Source organism: Colletotrichum destructivum, chromosome 3 (genome assembly GCF_034447905.1).
Source record: "Colletotrichum destructivum chromosome 3, complete sequence".
In the NCBI taxonomy this organism is placed as follows: domain Eukaryota; kingdom Fungi; phylum Ascomycota; class Sordariomycetes; order Glomerellales; family Glomerellaceae; genus Colletotrichum; species Colletotrichum destructivum.
In genome coordinates, this window is record NC_085898.1 from 2,024,021 (window position 1) to 2,042,087 (window position 18,067).

Here is an 18,067-nt window from a genome sequence, read left to right on the forward strand (position 1 = left end):
CCATCCGGAGCTGCGATTGACACTTTCCCCCCGGTGCAACGGTGGAGTCACTACGTACCTCCTCGATGTTGTTCCTCCTCAATGGCATCACACCTAATCTCCCTTCCCGATCCAAGGTTTATAGATATTGGCCGTCATGCCCTGCTCTCAGACGTTCCGTCCAGTCTACGGTCCTGTCCATGTGCCGACTCCGTATGTCAAAGCCTTAACAAAACAAACAGAGAGAAGGCAGGGCAGGGAAACTCAAGGCGAGACAGGTCAGATTCAAACTTCAGTCTTCTCCTCAGTTGGAAACTTGGGCCGGCCCCGACTCCAGTTCGAAGCAAGGTACATACCTACCTAGGGTAGTCAGTACCTGGATACCTAGACCAGACGCTCCCAGCGTTGACCGCCCGGCAGTAAGCCTTCGGGATGCGGACCCACATGAGGTCCTACCAACCATCGGGGACGCTAGACCGGAATCCGTCAAGTTTCCTCTTCACTATTCGCTCAGCAAGCTGCCGTCGTCTCCACTCAGGCTGCAACCACAGCGGCGTCCCCCCTCGTCTCCTTTTTTTTTTTTCCACACGCTGGTGCGTCTCTCTGGCCTTTCCACCCCCATGGTATTTGGAGCTGCGAGCAGCAAAACTGACTGCCCAGGGTAACAGTTCAGCAGGGGTTAGAGGAAGTCTCCCCAAGGAGTCCCGACTCGCCGCGAACGGTAGCATTTTCCCACATCAAAGCGCGCCTGATACATCGTATTATTTTTCATTGCTCCACACCACTGCCGCGCCCAACCTGAACTCGACAGTTTCTACCCGGTCCAGTTGACGACACACACCCAACCCAAACGGTCTAAACGAGTGAGAAGCACAGCCTCGTCTGTACTCCAGCCATCACCCAAGCCTCGTCTCCCCAGCCCGCCGCGCCGCGGACGTCACTCGTTGCATGTCCCGTTCGGATTTCTTCTGGGGGTTGACCTTTTTTACTTACCTCTTCGGTTGCCGGTGCAGTTTTGCATCCCGCGCTGGACCCCACTGATGCCGTAAAGACCCGGTCAACACTTCACTACCACCGCCGCCGTCCCGACTGGCAGTCACCTGTGCGTGCGACCAACTATGGCGCATTCGTCTCCCTCGCGGAGGAGCCAGCTGAATGGCCATGTCAATTCAAGCCCCGAGCGCTCCTTCGGCGCCGACTTCCTCGCCGAGAATCGGAACTCGGAGCTAAGCCATCGCGACGCCCTCGCTGCTGCCCAGCTCGAACACGAGCGCGTTCGCCTCGCTGCGTTGAGAGTCTACGAGGTGCATCAACTGCAGGAAGAGAAGCAAAGGCTGGAGGCTGAGCAAAGAAGGATAGCACAGTTGCAACGAGAGGAAGAGGAACGGCTCAAGGCCGAGGCCGCGGTGCGCGCCGAGCAGCAGAGACTCAGAGAACTCAAGGCGAAGCAGATCCCTCAGCTGCCACCCGAGCCCGAACCCGAACCGCCCAAGCCGGAGCCCAAGAAGCCGCAAGAGCCTCACGTCAATGGCACGACCGAGCGAACGGCCGCTCAAACCGAAACCTCTGTTGCGGCAGTCGCGAAAACACAGCCAGCTCCCTTGACGGGTGCACCGGCACCAGCTCTGCAGGCCGCGAAGGCTCCTCCCACCGTCCCTTCGCCACCGACTGCGAAAGAACCATCTGCTCCGCCTGCCCAAGCCAATGGGCTTTTGACAAGGCCTGCCGAGCCTGCGCAACCCAAGCCCGTCACTCAAGCAGCCGCGCCCGCGCCCGCCACTTTGCCTACCGCCGACCGATACACCGAGATACACCAAGCTCTCAAGAAACTGAGAAGGGATGTTGAGACTCTGTCGAAACAACCTGGGTCCCCATTGAAGGGCAAGCTGGGAGACATGCGCAGGCAGATCAGGAAGTCTATTGGGCAACTGACAGCCGGCAAGGGTGCAAACGTTACTCCCGTAAGACATTTGTCCACTAGTTTCCTATCAAGATGCTAACCATGCGCCAGATCAACACCATCAACGGCGCTCTGCGCGAGTCTCTTGATGGGAGAGTACCTTCGCCTCTTGTTGACGCAAACACCTACGTTCAGCAGAACAGAGAACCAGTCGAAGGTGCTGTTAATAACGGCCCGCAGCTGCCAGCGCTGTTCATCTATCTCCTCAACATCCTCGCAAAGGCGATTATTCAGCAGTTCGCCAACGAAGGCGGTGCGAATCCTAAGTCGGCCGAGCCGGTCGGCATCGTGACTGCCCAGATCTTCTCCAACAAAGATTACCAATGGCGCGGGGGGTCCATGATTGATATTCTCATCGCCAAGTTCCGCGTGGCTTGCCCAGTTTTGTTCGGCTCTAGGGGAAGCGACAAGACCGAGAATGGCCGCAGGGCCATCGGCTGGAAGAAGGAGAACGACAATTGGATCCCCGAGCAGTCGCACAACGATAGGATGACGGGCCTTGGTGCCGGTTTCGCGGCCATCGCATTGCGAGATTTCAGCAAGGCCTCCAAGACGAACCCTTACCCCCCCACCAATTACTGGAAGGCCATGGCGCAGATCGTCAACTCGCCGCCGCAGCTCGTCTCCAACACCCAGTACGTCGTGCTCAAGTCCATGATTGACGGCCACGAGCAGCGCTTTATCAACTTCTACGGCAACGCAGCCATCGCCGCCCTGCGTATGGCCCTGGTAGAGTTTCCAAAGAAGGCTCCGCCGGGCGCCACTGCTGCCCAGGCGCTGCAGGTTCTGGCTGACGTGTTACGACGAGACTCCGGCCTAGAAGTGGCGTAGAGGCGGCGAATTCAGGCAGGGATGGGGAACACATTTATGCAGAAACAGAAAAGGGGAGGACCGGCTTTTTTATATCGGAAATGGTGGGCACACAAAATCGGGCGTTTCTGGAGATCCGAGCAGCATGGATGGGCGCACGTACACAAAAGACGGGCGAGGAGCGAACTCTCCCATAGATGAGAGGCCACGAGTTTGATTCAGACCACGCATGGGCGAAGGGGACTTCTGGAGCAGGAAATGATATTTCCCCCAGAGCATTTTAGAATTGTGTGTATCTTTTGTTGGATGGACGATCTACCATACCTTACATGAAGACCTCCCAGCAGTAAACACATTTTGTCCAAAATAGCAGACGCTCCTTGAAACTCCATATCCCTTCCCGACAGGCTCGGGTTATCGTAGCTCCCCTCCTTTTTTCTACTTCTGAACCCCCCTTTCTCTCACATTCTTCCGCGTGTGTCTCGCAGCATATTGCTCCAGATCCAGTCTCACAAGATCAATAACAACACCAGTAACACAATCAGCACAAAAATGAGCACGGCGATGCAGCAGCTACTCAGGCGGTCCTCATTGCGACGCATGACGTACTGCAGCTTCTGGACGCCCGTCTGTAGGCGGCCGCCGACGCGGTCCGCGACGCTGTCGACGACCTCAAGCATCTCGCGCTGCTCCTCGAGCTCGCGGCCCATGTCGTCGGCCTGGCGGCGCAGGTTGCCGACCGTCTGGAACACGCCGTCGAGGTGGGTGTCCTGCTCGCGCATCATCTCGAGCTGCTGCTGCTGCTCGAACTCGGCCGCGTAATCCTCGCCGCCGCGGTCGCGGTCGTCGCCATCAGCGATGGCGAAGGAGCTCGGGTCGGGGAGGTCCGAGTCGGCGCCGGATTTCCCCTTGGAAGATGAGGAGGCGTCGCCCAGCTTCTTGGCGAGCTCCTCGCGCATGTCTTCAACCTCGCCGCCGACATCCTGGACGAGGCGTTTGCGTCTGGTGATTTCCGAAGGGGAGAGGCCGAAGGCGGAGGGGTCTGACTCGACGGCCTTGACGGACTCGACGAGGTCGGCGAGGTCCTCGGCTAGCGACTCGAGTGCGGATGCGAGGTCGGAGCGGGCGGAGGCGAGCTCGGGAGAGGTCGGGGACGTAGAGAGGGAGCGGATGCGGAGGTACGAGGTGAAGAGGGGCCGGGTCGAGTCCAGCTGGGCGAGGACATCTCTGTTACGGTCGTCGTTAGTGACATATTTTTCAAGAGCTTTGTCTCTCTGCGGAAAAGGGGATGCCTACTGTTGGACCTGGAGGAAGGGATCCTCCTCGTTGGCGGAGGACATCATCCTGGCGATGGGGGTATGGAAAGGCGCATCCGTGGACGCATTGGTTTGCAGCAAGCACCACGGATCTTTCAGATCTTGGGGGTCAATCGCGCAGGTGTCTTGGGATCGGAAGCTGGACGTTCGGGGTGCGGGCTTTGGTTGAGCTGTCGTCGATTTACCTTTTGGGTTACGGCGGCGGCTGGGATGACGTTTGCGCTTCCGGCCGGTGCTGTAAGCTGTCACTACAGGTACGGATACAGCTACTACGTCCCCTTGATGTAGGCCCACTCCTGGAGGTCACCGGCAGGTAAGGAAGGTACTTGCCGGGGAAGTATCGGGTACAGGACTTGGGGCGACTGTGTCCGGAGTTTCCCCGACAGTGCCCAGACTAGCCTTACCTTCTGTGCTCTCACCGATAACCCTTGTCAGGAACTTGGGGGTGTGCCCCTCCTTCACCGAGAAAAATCCCCTCCATCAGTCCCATTTTTATTTTTTAATGTACTCTGTAAGCTGATTTCCGTTCATATTCACATTCCACACTCACTCGCTCGCTCACGACCAAACACAATTGCTGAGCCAGTCACTCACTAAGGCCTAGCTGTCCGAGATTTTTGTGTGGAGTCGTCGGTCTGTGAGCATACGTCAGGTCGAATTAGTGTATTCACACTACACAAAAGAGAAGAAGTGGACTTGGGAGAGATGATACCAGAGAAGCCCCTCCCGTGCTCCGACGAGTTCGCCTCGCCGGATGCCTATGTCGCGGCGCTCCTCGAGTTTGCGACCACGACGGACATATTCCAGATTCTCTGTGGCGGCGTTCACGTTCTCGACTTCTTCACAAATGAATCAGGCCTCTTCGCCCAGATCCTCCCGCAGGAGTGGCAGCCCTTCTTGCTGTCATATGACACTGGCGCCCTCCTAGACATGCTCATGCGGGACGATCTCGACGCCCTCCGGCTGGACTCCATGGATCATGCGCCGCCACCAAGCTTCTTGGAGTACATCCGCAGCGTGCGCCGTCTCTCCCTGCGCAGGACCTTCTCGCCCTCGTCCCAGGCCGAGGCGAGGCCGCCGCCGAAGCTCTCGCGCTCCGTCGCCGTCGGCATGAAACCCAAGAAGGTGCATGAGGTCTCCCACTTCGCTCGCTACGTCGACTCCCTCGCGGGCGCTATCTCGTCCCGCTGGGGAAAGGAGACGACGCACTTTGTCGACTTTGGCAGCGGCCAGAACTACCTCGGCCGCACCCTGGCGCTGCCGCCGTACAACCGCCACGTCGTCGCCGTCGAGGGCCGCGAGCACAACATCGACGGCGCAAAGGGTCTTGACGTCCTCTCCGGCCTGGCGAGCAAAGAGGTCGTCATGCGCAACAAGAAGCTCTGGCTGCAGATGCAGGCCGACAGGCTCGGCACGGAGGCCGTCAGGAACGTGCCCAGCAAGCCCTCGACCGACGCCGTCGAAGACTTTGACTTCCGCCCCATCAAGGAGCTCGAGCCGCAGTACAACCGCGCGCTGGGCAAGGGATCCGTGTCGTACGTCGTTGGCCGGCTGGAGAGCGGCGACCTGACGGAGGTCATCGGGCGCATCGAAAAGGAGGTGCTCCCGGAGGAGGAGGACAAGGAGCTCAAGATGATGGCCGTGTCGATCCACTCGTGCGGCAACCTCTCGCACTACGGCATCCGCTCGCTCGTCATGAACCCGGCCATTCACTCGGTTGCCATCGTCGGCTGCTGCTACAATCTCCTGACGGAGAAGCTCGGCCCTCCGACGTACAAGTACACCTATGCGCGGCCCAGCCTACAGGCCCTCAACGGCCGCGTGGTCCGCGAGTCCGCGCGACACGACCCGGAGGGCTTCCCCCTCAGCGAGACTCTGTCCACGTACAAGGGCGAGGGCGTGCGCATGAACATCACGGCGCGCATGATGGCCTGCCAGGCGCCGCAGAACTGGACGCAGACCGAGAGCGACGACTTCTTCACACGGCATCTGTTCCGCGCGGTCCTGCAAAAAATCTTCCTCGACCGCGGCGTCATCAACAAGGTCTACCACCGCGGCGCGGATGACAACGAAGCCGCCAGCGACGAGAACGGCGACGCACGCCCTGATGAGTCCCCCTTCAACACCAGCACGAACCCAGTCATCATCGGCTCGCTGCGCAAGGCGTGCTACAGGTCCCTCAAGGACTACGTCCGCGGCGCTGTGGCCAAGCTGACGACGAACCGCGAGTACAGCCAGTACAGCGACGTCATCCGTGACAAGATGGCGGGCATCTCGGACGAGGACATTGCCGCGTACGAGCGGGATTACTTGTGCCGCAAGAAGGAGGTGGCGGCAGTGTGGAGCCTGATGGCCTTCAGCGCGACCGTGGTCGAGTCACTCATCGTCACGGACCGCTGGCTGTTCCTGCGGGAGCACACCGACGTCGTCCGGGACTGCTGGGTCGAAACCGTCTTCGACTACAAGGAGAGCCCGAGGAATATGGTGGTCGTGGGAATCAAGAAATAGAGAACCCGCGGAGACGCGGCACGTCTCTTTCCGACTTGGCGTGTCCGTCCCCTCTTCCTACCTTGACTCGAGTCTCCCACGTCGCAAGACCCTCCACCGTAATCAAGTGTCTTTACCATTTTGATTGATAGTCTACATTTCCAGCGGCAAACTCGCGAGCCAACATAGCGGTAGGAAGCTTGAACAGGGCATACACCACAGACGCTAGCAGACAACCGCGTCCTATACGCACTGGGCATGCAGTCGCATGAGTAGCAGTCGTCAAAACCGGGCAGCCCGTCCGTCGGTCCAGGACAACAGCGTGTACGTGTATATACACACGACCCGTCGCTGCTAGAAGCCCGCAACGACGTCGTCGGTTATTGCAGCAAGCAGGTAACCCGCGGGGTTTTATTTGCCGCACGACCTCGAGCCTTGATGTCACGCATGAGATTGACATCAGTCAGTGTGGATGGTTGTAGCTGATGAAGAGCCTACCCGTGGCTCTCCCACCCACGTACGTTCAATACAGGAGGCACGAAGGCAAGACGGGCACGCAACGATGAGGCACACCACAACACACCATGGCTCAACCCCTCACATCATTGCCATAGAGGGATTCCCGGCGGCGGGGCAGCGGTGCCGAAACCCTGAACGGTTCAACGGGGACAACCTCGGCCGTTCACAGCAACTTCGTATAACCTCAAGTTCAAGACTCAAATTTTTTCTCTCTTTCTCCCTCCCCTAGCCCTACAGGGTCCTGGAGCTAGCTAGCCGCCGAAGAATGGACGGACAGTCATAGCTTTAGATAACGACACATTCGCCAGACAAGTTCGGGGTCCCTATCTGTGGATCCGTGGGACGGGTACGATCTGATCCGCACAGATAAGTCGAGGAAGCACGGACGAATGGAGAGGGAGGGGGGGGGCCTTCATCGGAGATTTGGCGAAGCACGATCCAGAGGCAATGAAAAAAGAAAAGAAAAAACGCGAAAAAGTTTCCGCAAAGATTTTGAAGCCGAAAGAGAGAGAAAAAGACTCAATCCCGAAACTTGAGGGCCTCGGCCTCGGCGAAGCTCCGGCCGTATGATGGATCACGGCACCGCGAATGTCACCTATCTCCAGTCGAGTGGAGGTTTGTCCTCTCCTTCCATGTCGTCGTTAGCCGGTAATGGAGCACCAGCATAGCGAGGACACAAAACGCCTCCGGATGCCGATGTCGAGTTGGGGTTCCCTGCTTCCTCGGCGGATTATCCGCACACATCTGGTCGGTCACCCAGTAATCGTGCCCAGTTCTTCAGTGACATTGTGAGGAGGAGGGGGACATGTATTCCCGAGAAAGAAGGGGAAAAAGTGTGCGATGCTGTCATAAGTGCGCGCGGTGACGATGCTGACGCGCATGGCGTGCCTGCCGAACCTCCGACGCTTTGCCTGCATGTCAGCAGGGACCGAGTATTTGGGGCAAAGGCGGCTGTCAGAAGTAGACCGCAGGCGTCTCGTTGGACGGCGAGAGTGTCACAAGGCAGCTTCTTCAGGAGTTGTGGGTGGTTCGGTTGGTCGTGCACCAGTGGTTGTCTAACGGTAAACCAAGCCACGCACTCGGCGAGTCAGGTCCCCCCCGGCCGCCAGACTTGAGCGGCCGGTGTGATTGCCAACGAATGCGTGAGAGCGATCGACGGCAGCACGCTTAGCAGCGGCCATTCGAGGGTACTGTATGTATTCGCGTTGGGGTAGGGTAGCATTGGACGCGGTTGCTGAAGGGATCGGATCCCAGGATCCAGTTCTGGGATGGGTGGGTTTGTAGTGCACGATAGCGGGCCCCCCCTGTTCCCTCCACCGAGGTATGCACTGCTCTCCCTTGGGGATATATGGCGCCAGTGAGGTGTTGATTCCTGTCTCGATGCAACTCGGCCACCGGCCGGTTTGTCGATAACGGGAAACCCGGACGACATAGCTGTCACGGCAGCTTGCAGTAGTCGTCCGACCAGCAGGGAGGGGGGGATAGGAGGAATGTCATTGGAGAATCCATGTCCTTATCCCCGACGAAGCTTGCATGAGCGCCGATTTCGAACAAAGCAGACAGACAATTGGGCCAGTAAGAATGCTGAATGTGATTGGGATTGGAAAAGGGTTCGGGACAAGGTTCAGGAACCGCTGCGATCGGCGGGGCCTGGCGTCCGGGGGAGGGAGAAAAAAGACTTGCTTATTCCTACAGCCCGCCACATGCACCTTGCATGGTCTATGGCTAAACTTTTGGTCTGACGCAATGGCGTTCGACGTTTGGAAGGGCCAGCTGAGATGTCAAGTAATAGGGCTTGGGGTTCGACAAGCCAAGGCGAGGCCAAACGAAAGTTGGAAATGAGGATGAGGTGGAGGGTTGGCGGGCTGGAGATGCCATCGCCAAAGAGAAGCTGCTTCAGTGCCTCGTGGGCCCCAGTCATCCATCCCCGAATTGAGGATACAGATGTTCCAATTACCCCCACATGAGGTGTCGCTCGACGTCTGTGGACGACTCGATGCGATGCCCGAGGCCAGCCGGGATTCTGGATTAGGCAACGGATGTGTGCGTATGAGAGGGACGCCCGTCGTTGTTACTTTCCGTTCGTGATGAGAAGCGAGAAGTGAGAGGTGACGGAGTGGTAGAACCAAGCCGGTGAAGTGAGGTGAGGTGAGGGGTGAGGAAGGTCTTGTGAGGTGAAGGTGCCTACCTGACCTTCTGCCAGGTAAGGTACCTGGGGGGAGGCAAGTAGGTACAGAGTACTTGCTTCCCTCCCTGTCTTACATCATGGTTTGTTTACCTACTGTGAAGAGATTCCTGGGTTGGGATCCTTTAAGCCAATGTAAGTAAGTACAGTCGCCTTAGCTGCATCATGGATTGCCAAATGGAGGTTTCTTGTGTCTCTCTTCTCAATTCTCCAGACACTCCCCGAATCCCCTAACCTCTTCCGCTCCAGGTCTACGCCAAGTCATGCTCACTCACCCAGCAAACAGCTTTCTTCCCAAAAACCCCCACGGAACCAACCCCGCTAGTCTCCTGCACGCCGCCCCAATTGGCGTGCTAAACCCTTTCCTCTTCTTTCCCTTTGCGCCCAGCCCTCCCCCCATCCGTCTCATCCCATCCCATCTCATCTACGAATGCGTGCCGGTACCATCTTTTGATTTTGATTTAAACGAATGCCTGTCGTCGTTTTAGGTCTGAGGTGAGCTGGCTCGTTTAAGCTGCCTGCCTGCCTGCCTGCCCAATACCAACCCCGGACGACATCGCGACAGGATGATCAGTTGGCCCAAACAGTCCAGTCCAGGCCGTCAGGATGACGGGATTCGGACTAGCACGGCGCCTCGGGTCTCAGCATCGTCGTTCGAGTCTCGAGTCTCGACACCATGACTTTCACACATTGATCATCGGCGGGAAGGTGCAATATCTGCTCGTAGTTGCGAATGGTTTGGACCGTCACCTCGGGGTTGAAAACTCGAGAGTCGGGTTTTGATAGTGGACCCCAGGCGGCGGCTCAACTTCTCCCACTTACACCGGGGCCGCGGCCATAATACTGTGTTGTATGGATGGATGGGCGGGTGATGGGTAGATGGAGGAGGGACCCCCAATTCCCTGACTCGAGGGCGCCCGCTGAATGCCCGCCGCACGCACTCGCCCACGACATCCTCACGGCTAGCCGGTGCCTGGGTGCGCGAAGCGAGGATGGGCTTTCTCGCAGGGCCTGGATTCAGGCGCGATATCCGGCAACTGAGCAGATAACACATAAAGGACACGATCTAGGCCAGGCGATATTCCGTGAAACCGCCCATGAGAAAAGCGCTCGCACCCTTTCAACTCGCCTGTGTGTCTGGCTGTCTCGATCTTTCTCTCGGCATCCTCGCCGTCGACGCCGCGCTGACAAGACGCACACCACCAAAGATGCGCGCAATCATGGGTCCCAGAAAGGCGCATCACACCACACCCACACACATCCATCCCCCCTGCTAAACCCCGCCATGTCATGCTGCCCAGCTGCGCCGACAACCTTGCCTCTGCGGACTCAATCTTCTTGTATCTGGGCCTGGGTTGCACAACTCCCCTCACTTTGGAATGGATGGTTGTCCGCCAGGACGGAACGTGTGAAGTCACCGGCGTCATTGAATGCATCCCGGCGCAACGAGACAAACCCGTCGTCGGCTGGTCGTCTCCACACAATCCCTGCGTGCACAGCAAGCGTGTCGATCCTTGACGCCCAGAGCACAACACTTCAAGACAGATAGGCAGTGGGTAGATAGGTAGGTAGGTAGGTAGGTAGGCGGGTATATGAGGAAATAGTATCACTAATAGGAAAGGAAAAGGAAAGCGGCAGAAGAGAAAGATGAACCTCAGCGAAGAGCGTTGGCGCAAAAGAGGGGCCATAGGTGCCCTTACCCGCCTGGGAGGTGGGCCAGCGCTATCTGTGGCATTATGGAGAAGGATCCAGTTCACCCTATCTGGAACCACAAGCCGAAATATCGTAGAACTGGCACGCGCACGCACTGCCCCAGGAAGAAAGAGCCAGGAACTACGGGGGGGGGGTTTTTTTCTTTCCTTTTTCCTTTTTTCTAGTTCGATTTCGTGATTCACTTGCCGGACCCCGGCATCTGGACGCACGGTTGTGCTCGCTCTAGTGCGCCCTGGGACAGCCGTCGTAAGAAGGACCGCCAACACCAACTCCAACATCACTCACACTTCCACAGCGCTACTGCTCCTTTTCGTTTTCCATGTGTGTCACTGTCAACCCGCGCCCCTCCCCAGTGGAAGGTGCTTCTGACTGCATGCCTATCTGCCTTGCCTTGCCTTGCCCTGCCTACCTAAGGTAGGTAAGTAGCTTGTCTGGCCCGCCTTAGCTCGTCTTCAAGGGTCCGTCCCATCTCATCGAACCTAATTCCTCTTTTCCCCTTCGCCCTCTCTCCCCTCTTCCCCCCAATCTGCATTCCGTCTTACTTAACCTTCCCACCCCCCTCCCCATCCCACCCTTCTTGCCTCCTTCTCCCTTTTCTGTCCCTCCTCCTCGCTATCTCTTGTCAACAGTAACAACATATCGTTGCTACTTGGGCCGTCTCTCGCATATTTTTCTTCCTCTTCCTCTTCCTCTTCCTCCTCCTTTTGTCCAGGGCTCCACCCTCCGCAGAGTTTCAAAAGTAAACCGGACGCAAAGAAGTACACAGAGTTGGGGAACCAGAGAGACAACAAACAGGAATCGACGAATCCCCGTGTCAATCACGGCTACCGAGAAATACAGCTTGAAACCCTGACTCTTTCAAGGAAAACATCTGGGTCCAAGAAGGGGGGAATACCCCGACTAACAACCACAACCAACCAAGCCTGCAGCTATATAAACTTTTGGATCGGAAGCCAGCAAGCACGAGGCACAGACAAGAAAGGGCACCCAAGCCCGCCCTTATCTCCCCCTCCTCCTCCTCCGATATATCACTCGACGCAAAGCCTCGGGTAAAACCCGACTGTGCTTCCTGTGCATCGAAATCCAACTCTTCTAGAAAAGAAAGGGAAAAGGGTGTAGAAACGCACTTTCCCCGCCTTCTACCGCCTGAAGGTTTCACGTCACGATGAACGCCCAGGTCTCGTTTCTCGTAAGTCGCCACGCGCTCTTGTGTCTCCCTCTCACTCTCAGAGTGTCTCGTTTCTCTTGTTTCTCTTCCCCAACTGCGCTCGCGCGGGGGGAGAGAGGGACGTATCGGCATCCTCACAAGAGCGAGAGACTCGGCCACCTAAAATGCGGGGCTGGCTTTGCTTGTCCCCCGCTGCGACGCTGCTTGGCTGCATCCCGCCCGGTTGCACCTTCTCGGAGCTAAAATGACACAATTGTCTCGCTCGGTCCCTTGTGAGACCCTTCACTAACACCACGCGTGCGCTGTCCCAGGACGGTAACTACACCCTCATCCACATTCCCCTCGATCTCTACTCGGTGCTACTGCAGCCCATCCTCCGCGTCCTTCTTCCCCAGACCCAGACCCTCAAGGCGTCAAAGGGCGAACCGGAACATGAGCTCGAAGGGCTGAACGCTGAGAGCCAGCATGGCTTCCTCAACATCAGCGTCACTCCCATGGAGTGCTCCATCGTCTGCCACAGCTCGTGGGCCAAGAATGTCTTTGAGCCCGCGATTAACGACCTTCCCAAAGACATTGCCAAATCTGTCTCAATATCCAAAGACACGTACCTCGTCCTCTCCGTCATTAGCGCCGGCATGGATGCCGCCGGCCGCGTCATGGAATTGACCTCTCCCTTGGCCCTGGCCGGCATCCCCATCTTCTTCATCACCACCTACTACTCCGACTTCATCCTCGTGCCCACCAAGGACAGGCAGACCGTGGTCAAGGCATTGCTGGCCCGGGGTTTCGAACTGGCGGACAACAATTCCAACTTCGTCAGCCCCGCTGCCTCTGTCCACTCCCGCGGCCCAAGCCAGAACAACGGCCCACCGCTGACGCCTCCGCCCTCGACCGTTGCCGAGCTCCAGGTGCGCACCTTTGACCTGCTCAAGAAGAGGAGTGTATCGCCCTACGTCGAGGACGACTTGCTATTGGTGCAGTGCTCGGGGCGGGAGACCTCCCAGCTCGGAGGTGAACTGTCCCACACCCAGCGACCCTCCCTGAGCCGTCAAGTGACGGGCAACAGCCACCGCCAGACTTGGCTGGACAACATCGACGCGAAGCTGTACACCGCCATGATCTCGGCCCTGGCGGCGCGACCCCGCTTCATCTCCATCACTTTAGCCCAGGAGGACCCGCCGTCGCTGTTGCTCGACAAGTCGCTGCTCGGCCTCTTTGGCGACTCTCTCGTTGGGGACACCAAGACGAACCTCACCCCGATCTTCTTGGATCTCGAAAGTCTTCCGCTTGAAGCCACTGGTATCGTCTGCGGCGTGGCCGGCACCCTGGTGCAAGAAATGCGCATGGGAGACAGCGCAGGGCTTTCCTACCTCTCCACCGCGAGAGCCGGAGCCGTCATCCTCTCGTGCGAACAGTCGATTCGCGCTCTCGAGATTCTCACGCCCAAGTTGTTCAAGGCTTGAGTCACGCACATACCACCACAGGGAACTGACTGCATTGCCGAGGCAACCCGGAATGGGAGTAGGGTGATGATGATAATGATATCTCCGTTGTGCTGAGTTAACGAAGTTGAATGAACGGACGAGTGTACTAGCATGGACTGGTCTAGGCGGTTGGCAATTTGGCTTTTTTCCCTTGGTTTTTCTTTCTTGGAAAAGTCTCGCGGGCATGTCGGCGTTTCGGAGGATGGCTCTTTGATGGTAGATACCAACTTTGTATGTCTCTGCGATGCTGGTCTGGTTCCACCCAGGCCTCAACTCGGAATGATTGATCTCCGCTCTCTGGCCCGTTTGCAATATAGTCTCTGGCGATAGGACCCATGTATAGCCTCTCGTGACGCATCGTATCGGCTTACATGTCAATTGGGGACTTGTCCTCCACGTTAAGCCTTGTTGTCGGACATGCCATAGCTCCGATCTGCCGGGCCGAGGTGTGGCGCCTTCATGGGTCGAACACAGCGCGCGCGCGCGCGTCGTCTCATTTGCCGTGCCCCTTCTTCTTGCCTTGCCCAGCTTCCTCCACCCAGCCGGCCTTGACAAAAGCGTCTCGCGCAGCACTGTTAATCAAAGCGAACCGGCGCGGGCCCAGCTTCTGGCCACCGTACCAGCGTGACACCACCACCATGACATCCCACAGATCCATCAACTGCATCAGGTGAAGCAGGCGGCTCCCGGCCGCCGTCTCTCCGTCGTCGTCGCAGTCCTGGAAGCTGGTACCGTTCGGTCCTCGGATGCGCCACGCCGTCATGTTGTGCGTCGCCGTGCGGACCTTCTTGTCCGTGGCGAGAAGGTGCTGGACATAGCCAGCGGCCTGCTCGGGCGAGGTGACGGGGGCGGCGCGGGCGAGGAACACCGACTTGAGCTCGACGAACGGCTCCGAGGCGATCCACGGCGGCTCCTCCGAGAGGAACGAAGGCGCGGGTTGCGTCTCGTACTCAACCTCTTCGCGGGGCGGAGGCGACGGCGCAGACGGCTCGGTATCCGCGTGCACCTCTAGCAGTCTCGAGAACTCCTCGACAGCGTCAAACAGGCATACGGCGCCGGGCTGGTAGACGGCGGCAACGGCCTCGCGGAAGATGGCGAGGTCGCGCGCGCCAGCGCCGCGGGGAGCGTTCTCGCCGGCGCTGTGGGTGCCTAGGACCTCCGGCGGCACGTCTGGGTACGAGTCCGAGAAGTGGATGGTCAGGGACGTGGCGCCCGGGCCGCCGGGTAGGACGAGGATGTAGTTGGGCGGCGAGGGCCGAAGAGTGTCGTCTCCGTAGATGGAGTTGAGAGCCTCTATTTCGTCTTTGAGATCGTCTGACATTGTGAGGAAGAGAAAAAAACGGGACGAAGGTCGTGACTGAAGATGAGTAGATGACTTTACTCTGGAGCTAAAAGAATGCCAAAGAGGAAACGAGATGTGGTGTCTGATATGACGAATTTACGGTTGTTGTTAGGTATCTGTTTTTGAGACGTTCTTTGATATTCCAAAAAGTTCATATGTTTCGATGATGGCCCCGAGTTCCTGGGAAAAGGGCTACTGAGGTTAGAATATGCCGCGTTGGATGTTGAGAGCTTCCTTGAGAGGTCGTGAGAAAGTCAGGTACCCAGACTGACCCAAAACGAGGTCGTTCCAACCGACCAGCGAGTGGGTCGTCAATGGTCCAAGCTTTGCCGGCTCCACACCCCCGGTCATTGCTGCCGCTACCCACCTACATCGATGCTTCCTCGAATACCATCTCGAATGTGATTGCTGCATAAGCCATACATCGACTGCAGCTCCTTCTATGTTTAAGCGCCTGAAATTGGCAATCATGCATGGAAGGCTGGACCTTGCACCGTGGCGAGCCAACCACGATGTCAAGGAGCCGCGTACACCAGGCATGCAGTATGACACAAATCGCAGGAGATGGGTCGGGGGTTTCTGAGATGTCCATGTTCTTGATCTCGCCCGAGACCAAGCCTTGCGTCCAGATCATCCTTCTTCGAACCCTCAGTTGCGATAAACTTCCTGCTGCCTTAAGAAGGAATCGGCACTACGAAAAACCATGTTCAGGCCAGAAGATGAAGAGCCATCTGTCACAGCCGAGGCCACGCCGAAGCTGAGTATGAGGGACAAGCCTCCTCTGGTCGACAGGCTGTGTCCAACGTGCAGCCGACTCAATCTCTCCGCAGAAAAGTTCGTGTCAAAACATCACACAGAAAACACTCTCTCGGGACGTCTTGCAGCCCCATTTGATTCCGTCGGGTTACAACCTCAGGACTTAGGCTACCTCGACGAAATTTACAGACGAATGGACAGTTGCTCGCTTTGTTGGCTTCTGTTTCACGCTGTCCATCTTGATGAATGGCATTTGAGTAGCGCATCTACCGGGAGCCGGTCTCGTGCGGCCCAAATCTCCAGAGGCGACGGTTGGACCAACGAAGGCACACGGGTTCGCTGTTCCGTCGAGTGGTTGTTGGATGGTCGTCTTCTGGACGACCCGGGGTCCGGGAAGAGGCACCCACCGCCGACCCGCCGCTTGAAAGTCTTCAGTCCCGCGGGGCTCTTCACGGATTCATATATCATGCTTCTGTCTCCCGAATCGACGTCTCCGTCCACTGAAAGGACATTCTTGGCTCGTCAAATACCTCCTGACCAAGCAAGCATAGCTCTTCTTCGACGCTGGCTCGACATTTGCAAGACACACCACGTCAGCGGATGTCGGCCTCATCAAACGCCGCACGAAACTTTTGAGATGCTTGAGAATCTCAAGTTTATTGACTTGGAAAACAAAGCGGTCGTTGTTAGCTCTCGAAGCGGTGTTCGAGTTACGGAATACGCAACTCTTAGCTACGTGTGGGGCCTCGGTCGACAGCTCACCCTAACTCATGAGACTCTCACCGAATTCAGTTCAAAGGGTTCCTTGAAGCTTGACAGGCCTGATCTTCCAAAGACTGTCCGCGACGCCATGATTCTTGTTAAGTCATTGGGTATCCGGTACATCTGGCTAGATTCCCTCTGTATCGTCCAAAACGACACCAACGAGATGCAGCGCATTCTCCCGATGATGGACCGTATATATGGAAACTCGGTTCTCAATGTTTGCGCCGCAGCCGGTGACGGCTCTAATTACGGAATCCCGGGATCGCCTGCGAGTCCTCGAGCAGCTTGGCAACCGATAGTTCAATGTGCAGGGTTCGAACTTGTGGCAACCAAGACCGTTGAGGGTCTCATCGAAAACACTGCCTGGAACAGCAGAGCGTGGACCTTTCAAGAGAGGATGCTCTCCAAACGATCCATGATATTTGTCGAGAACAGAGTCTTCTTCCAGTGTCGTGAAGCAACGTGGTCTGAGGAGGTGTTTTCGGAGGCGTTGGCCTCGTCATGGACTTTGGAGATGATTCGCTCACCCTTGAAGTCATTCGAGAAGAACCCGGTCCGGCTCTATGTCGAGTATGTCGAGCTTTTCAGTGGCAGACTTTTGACTTACGAAGCCGATCGGTTACGGGCGTTCGAGGGGATTTCGGCTATGCTCTGCGCTCCACTCCGAGCCTCCTTCTTTTACGGACTGCCCGACTCCTATTTCGACTTTGCACTACTGTGGGAGAAGAAGACGCCTGGGCGGAGACTTAAAGACCTGGGCGAAGACAGGATCCCTAGCTGGTCATGGAGTGCCTGGCTCGGCGCCTCCATTTGGCGCCTCTCCATGATTTCCGGCACATTGCTAAACCTTCACGAATGGTTAGAATCCCATACATGGGTCGTGTGGTATAAGCTGAAGCAAACGACACCCACTGAGTCAAATCTCATACCCGTGTGGTCGGCCAGCCAGTGCCATCCCAGACCAAGTCGCTGGCACGGGTACGCTAGGGAAAACGCAGAGAGCAGGCCTTTCGGACGACGACAACCACCGATCTCGGATGACGCCGAGACGAAACCCATCATGCCAACCACAAGCATTCTGAAGAAGGAATGCCTCTACTTCTGGACGTACACCGCCTTCTTCCGGCTGTCCTGCCAGAGCCGCACCGGCCCAACCTTCGCCTCCAAGCTGGAGCCGGGCCTCCACCGCTTCGGCCTACTGGACGCCCACGGAGACTGGTGCGGCACCATCATCCTGGAGGACGAGTGGTCCGACAGCGTGGGCGAAGTTGTCGAACTTGCGGCCATCTCCGATGCCCGCGACTTCTCGATGGAGGAGCTGGACACGTGGAACTACTACGTCCCCGAGGACCGCGAGGCCTCCGAGTGGCGACTATATTACGCCTTTTTAATCGTTTGGGACGACCGTCACATCATTGCCGAAAGGGCTGGGCTCGCCAAGGTTTACCAGCGGGCCTTTGAGCTGGCGTCGTTCGAGCCGGGGAAGGCGTGGAGAGAGATCACCTTAGGGTGAACACCCCCCCCCCCCCCCCCCCCCCCCCCCCTTAGCAATCATGTCAGTATGTTCCCCTAATATACCGTCT

The 18,067-nt window shown here is 57.5% G+C and overlaps 6 protein-coding genes across 6 annotated transcripts; 4 read left to right on the forward strand and 2 right to left on the reverse strand.

Annotated features, from left to right (window-relative positions):
• The first annotated feature begins 624 nt into the window (after positions 1 to 624).
• On the forward strand, positions 625 to 2,771 carry CDEST_04701 (Putative mRNA export factor GLE1, GLE1-like superfamily). Its single transcript, XM_062920860.1, has 2 exons — positions 625 to 1,940; positions 1,991 to 2,771. Exons 1-2 carry the CDS (start codon positions 1,098 to 1,100, stop codon positions 2,768 to 2,770), a joined length of 1,623 nt encoding a protein of 540 aa, XP_062776911.1. The 5' UTR covers positions 625 to 1,097; the 3' UTR covers position 2,771.
• Position 2,772: 1 nt separating this feature from the next.
• Positions 2,773 to 4,249, reverse strand: CDEST_04702 (Putative target SNARE coiled-coil domain, syntaxin 6). Its single transcript, XM_062920861.1, has 2 exons — positions 4,046 to 4,249; positions 2,773 to 3,976 (listed from the first exon to the last, which is right to left on the reverse strand). The coding sequence occupies exons 1-2, from the start codon at positions 4,090 to 4,092 to the stop codon at positions 3,259 to 3,261; spliced, it is 765 nt and encodes a 254-aa protein (XP_062776912.1). The 5' UTR covers positions 4,093 to 4,249; the 3' UTR covers positions 2,773 to 3,258.
• Positions 4,250 to 4,590: 341 nt separating this feature from the next.
• CDEST_04703 (Putative Methyltransferase domain-containing protein) lies at positions 4,591 to 7,305 on the forward strand. The gene has a single exon (XM_062920862.1). It carries the CDS (start codon positions 4,771 to 4,773, stop codon positions 6,571 to 6,573), a length of 1,803 nt encoding a protein of 600 aa, XP_062776913.1. The 5' UTR covers positions 4,591 to 4,770; the 3' UTR covers positions 6,574 to 7,305.
• Positions 7,306 to 11,491: 4,186 nt separating this feature from the next.
• CDEST_04704 (Putative CASTOR, ACT domain-containing protein) lies at positions 11,492 to 14,718 on the forward strand. Its single transcript, XM_062920863.1, has 2 exons — positions 11,492 to 12,158; positions 12,449 to 14,718. The coding sequence occupies exons 1-2, from the start codon at positions 12,135 to 12,137 to the stop codon at positions 13,598 to 13,600; spliced, it is 1,176 nt and encodes a 391-aa protein (XP_062776914.1). The 5' UTR covers positions 11,492 to 12,134; the 3' UTR covers positions 13,601 to 14,718.
• CDEST_04705 (Putative ribosomal protein uS5 domain 2-type superfamily) lies at positions 13,990 to 15,193 on the reverse strand. The gene has a single exon (XM_062920864.1). It carries the CDS (start codon positions 14,940 to 14,942, stop codon positions 14,115 to 14,117), a length of 828 nt encoding a protein of 275 aa, XP_062776915.1. The 5' UTR covers positions 14,943 to 15,193; the 3' UTR covers positions 13,990 to 14,114.
• A 473-nt stretch (positions 15,194 to 15,666) lies between these two features.
• CDEST_04706 (Putative heterokaryon incompatibility) lies at positions 15,667 to 17,997 on the forward strand (the record flags this gene model as incomplete). Its single annotated transcript, XM_062920865.1, has 1 exon — positions 15,667 to 17,997. The coding sequence occupies one exon, from the start codon at positions 15,667 to 15,669 to the stop codon at positions 17,995 to 17,997; it is 2,331 nt and encodes a 776-aa protein (XP_062776916.1).
• Positions 17,998 to 18,067: the final 70 nt, after the last annotated feature.